Source organism: Fomitopsis serialis, assembly GCF_022376445.1.
Source record: "Fomitopsis serialis strain Sig1Antser10 chromosome Unknown B0H18scaffold_854, whole genome shotgun sequence".
NCBI classification, from domain to species: Eukaryota; Fungi; Basidiomycota; class Agaricomycetes; order Polyporales; family Fomitopsidaceae; genus Fomitopsis; species Fomitopsis serialis.
Window position 1 is genome coordinate 1 of NW_025955814.1, and position 3,156 is coordinate 3,156.

At 54.7% G+C, this 3,156-nt stretch overlaps 1 protein-coding gene across 1 annotated transcript; it reads right to left on the bottom strand.

Annotated features, from left to right (window-relative positions):
• Window positions 1-18: 18 nt before the first annotated feature.
• B0H18DRAFT_1132292 (uncharacterized protein) lies at window positions 19-1,598 on the bottom strand (the record flags this gene model as incomplete). The annotated part of the gene is made up of 5 exons (XM_048035554.1): window positions 19-630; window positions 679-994; window positions 1,056-1,135; window positions 1,194-1,348; window positions 1,397-1,598. Coding segments are annotated over 5 exons (1,365 nt in total), but the record flags the coding sequence as incomplete, so codon positions are not given.
• Between the last annotated feature and the right edge of the window lie 1,558 nt (window positions 1,599-3,156).

The following is a 3,156-nucleotide window of genomic DNA, read 5'->3' on the forward strand; positions in this document are numbered from 1 at the left end:
CGCCTGGAGGTGGAGGACCCAGTCCGCCATGGAGAAGGACCCCGATCTGAGCATCAAGAGCTTGGCGTCATCCACCCCTTGGAACGCCATCACATACGCGCGGGTCTGCCCGACGTACACTTTACCTCCGTACGCCCACCCGCCGCAGATGCAATCATCCTCTAGCGGAAGCTCCTGCCAACGTTGTGCTTTGATATTGACCGTATCCGGTAGCCGCGCCTGGGTGACAATAGCAGGGGTCTCCTCGAGGATCACGACGACGTATGTCGTGTATTTATAACCCACAGCGGCCTGATTCGAACTCTCATGCGAGACGGTGAGAGAGCTTAGATCGGATAACTCGCCGTGCGCGTCGATAATGACGTGGCGTTCCCGGGCGCCCTCGCCGGACGATGATGCGAGTGACGGTAGCCTGCTCAAGGCGCTAGTCCGTGCGGTGAGTGCTGAAAGCTGGCTCGAGCCGTCCAAAGCGGTGCTAGTCTGTGAGGTGAGGGCGGAAAGCTGGCTCGAGTCGTCCGAAGTCGTGCTAATCTGTGAGGCCGACGATGCCCCCGTAGGCTCCTCGGGCTCCGCAGCAGGCATCCGCAAGCTCCCCTCGTGGTTAGGCCCACGGAGCATCATTTTTGCCGTCTGTTGCACCGGTGAGTGGGCTTCATGAAATAGGGCCATTCAACATACCTTCAGTAACACGTGCTCCTTCTTCTCGAAGTGAGCGTTCTCCACAACCAGCAGCTCGAAGTCGTTGTGATTCGTGCTCGGCCCAGGCGGTCTAAAGAGGAGGTTGACGGTGATGTCCGGCACCATCAACCGTTCGAATGATACCTCCATCTTGCCCGGAATCTGCTCGAGGTGACGGTGGTCGAGGGGGAAGAGTTGCAACCACGGTTGGATCACTGGCCTCACCACCACTTTGTCAATCATGGGAGAGATGATTTGATGAAGGGTACCGGGGGCCCCTGAGGTGATAGTGTGCTTGGGCATATCGTAGTCGAACCTATGTACCGGATGAGGGGATCACTACACGTCAGTATTACCGACGCATTCAATAGACCTACCAGAAATGCCGGACAATGAAGGGGTGTTGGATTAGGAACGATCGCAGCTGCTTCCACTCCTCCAGAGAAAGACTGGTCTCCTATCGTTGAGAAGACCAAGTGAGTACACGGCCGCTTCATGGCAATCGATATCCTCACCTGTACGGCGCGGTGGACGTTTGGAAAGTCCGGGTCCTCCAGCGATTCACCGAAAACACGTTGGGCGGCGGGCCACTTGCGCAACACCTCGATATATTCTTCGTCTTCACTCGACGTATCTACGCCCTCCGAAGTGAAGTCCGAGAGTGGCGGTGCTGTGCGACGGTAAGTTGATGGTGAGCCGAGAGACTTTGAGAACTCACTCTCGCTCGAATCGCTGACCCCGCTGTCCCTCGATGCACGAGGCGATGCGGTATAGCAGTGGGACTTCCCCCCGACTTCAAACTGATCTGTGGAGATCTGTGAGTTGGGGGAGCCGATATGCACGACGGGACTCTCGTCCCGAGGGCTGAGCCCGTTGTACGCCAGAGCGTACGAGTAGACACTCTGAGAAGGAACCTGCATGACTCAGGGGAGGCAGCGCCGTAAGGCAAAGGGACCCCGACATAGTTATGTAACGGTCCGTCCGGTAGTCAAGTGACCCGGTTACAGCCGGCGGTCGGACCTTGCTGTGATAAGTACCACCCGGTGCAACTATGCCACACTTGCCCCGTTGCCCATTGGAAGCTTGAGTGCAGAACACAATACCGGTTATTTCCAAGAATGGAGTAACCCTCACACCCGGAGAGCCACCAGCAGACACCCGAAACGTAGGTTGTGGAAAGTGAACGAGAAAGAATATACGGGCCCAACTCGAAGAGCAAGTGAGAGGCCGAGGCGCCGAGATTGTCCCTTGGCAGATGTGCACATACATAGCTGCTTCGCCGTAGGGTAGAGGCCAGACCCCCACGGCACTAGGACATATTTGGATCGCGCGGTGATTCCGCGCGATCCAAATGGGGAGTGATCCAAATGGGGAATGTGGCCAATAATAGAACGCGTGTGGGGATGAGAGCCGAAACGTGCTCGGGAATGCGCATGAATCGGACCCAACACCGCCAATGGACCGACGCAGTGAAGGAAGACGGTATAGTTATGGATGTATGCTTCACACAAAACGGACGGTAAACGGCTATTAAACTCACCGCAAATTCAATGATGTTAGTATGAACAGGTCTAGATGCCGCAGTGAAGTTGAGGGCAGATCTCCACTTGCAACGCCTTTCAAGTTGGGATAGGACGATGTCGAACAACGGAACACAGATCATGAATGAAAGGCTCAGTATAGTGCATATGCGCCCGTGGCACCAAAAGTGAACGTACTTGAATGTATGATTCTCAGTTTCGGCGTACGTGGGACTCGCGAACTTAGCAGCAAGGAGCGAAGAAGGAGGCGCTGGAGGGCTGCCTTGACGAGCGCTGCCTGTCAAGCTCCGCTGGGACCCTTGTCCAAGTGCGGATGGAGCCCAAGGAACCTAATATGTAATATCAACACTGTCGCGCTCATCTCTCCCTCTCCCAAAATCTCTGCAGTATTGTACGGCGCAATTACTCTTGAGAGCCGCGGAGCAGTGATCAGTTCAATTTCTCTTCACTGTTGACAGCCCGCCGGTGAGTAATTCAATCTCTCGGACGTTTAATAGTCTTGAACTACGCACCAGGCATGCCAAAAAAGCGGTTGTTCTCTTTCGCCGATTTGTTGGGCCCGACATGCGATGCGTGCCACCGACCTTTTGATACTATGCAGGGCCTGATGTCGCATCAGACTACCAGCCGCACTTGTGCCTGGTACAAAAAGGGCAAACTGAGGGCAACTTACCATGACGAGGACCGTGAAGTTCTGTCTGACGCGTCTGAGTCTGAGGACTCGGTTGTCCAAGACGCCTCCAGGTGAGCCATTTTGTAGTGTCCATACACATCAGAACTGACGTTATAGAAGGTCTTCTACACCAGAACAGCAGCATATATACGGCCTACATGGTCAGGAAGACGTACGAGACATGCAAGGTGGGCTATTCAATAAGTTGGTATATCGGTCAGCGTATATAACGCTTCTCTAGATTTCAGTCATGACGAGCTGTCC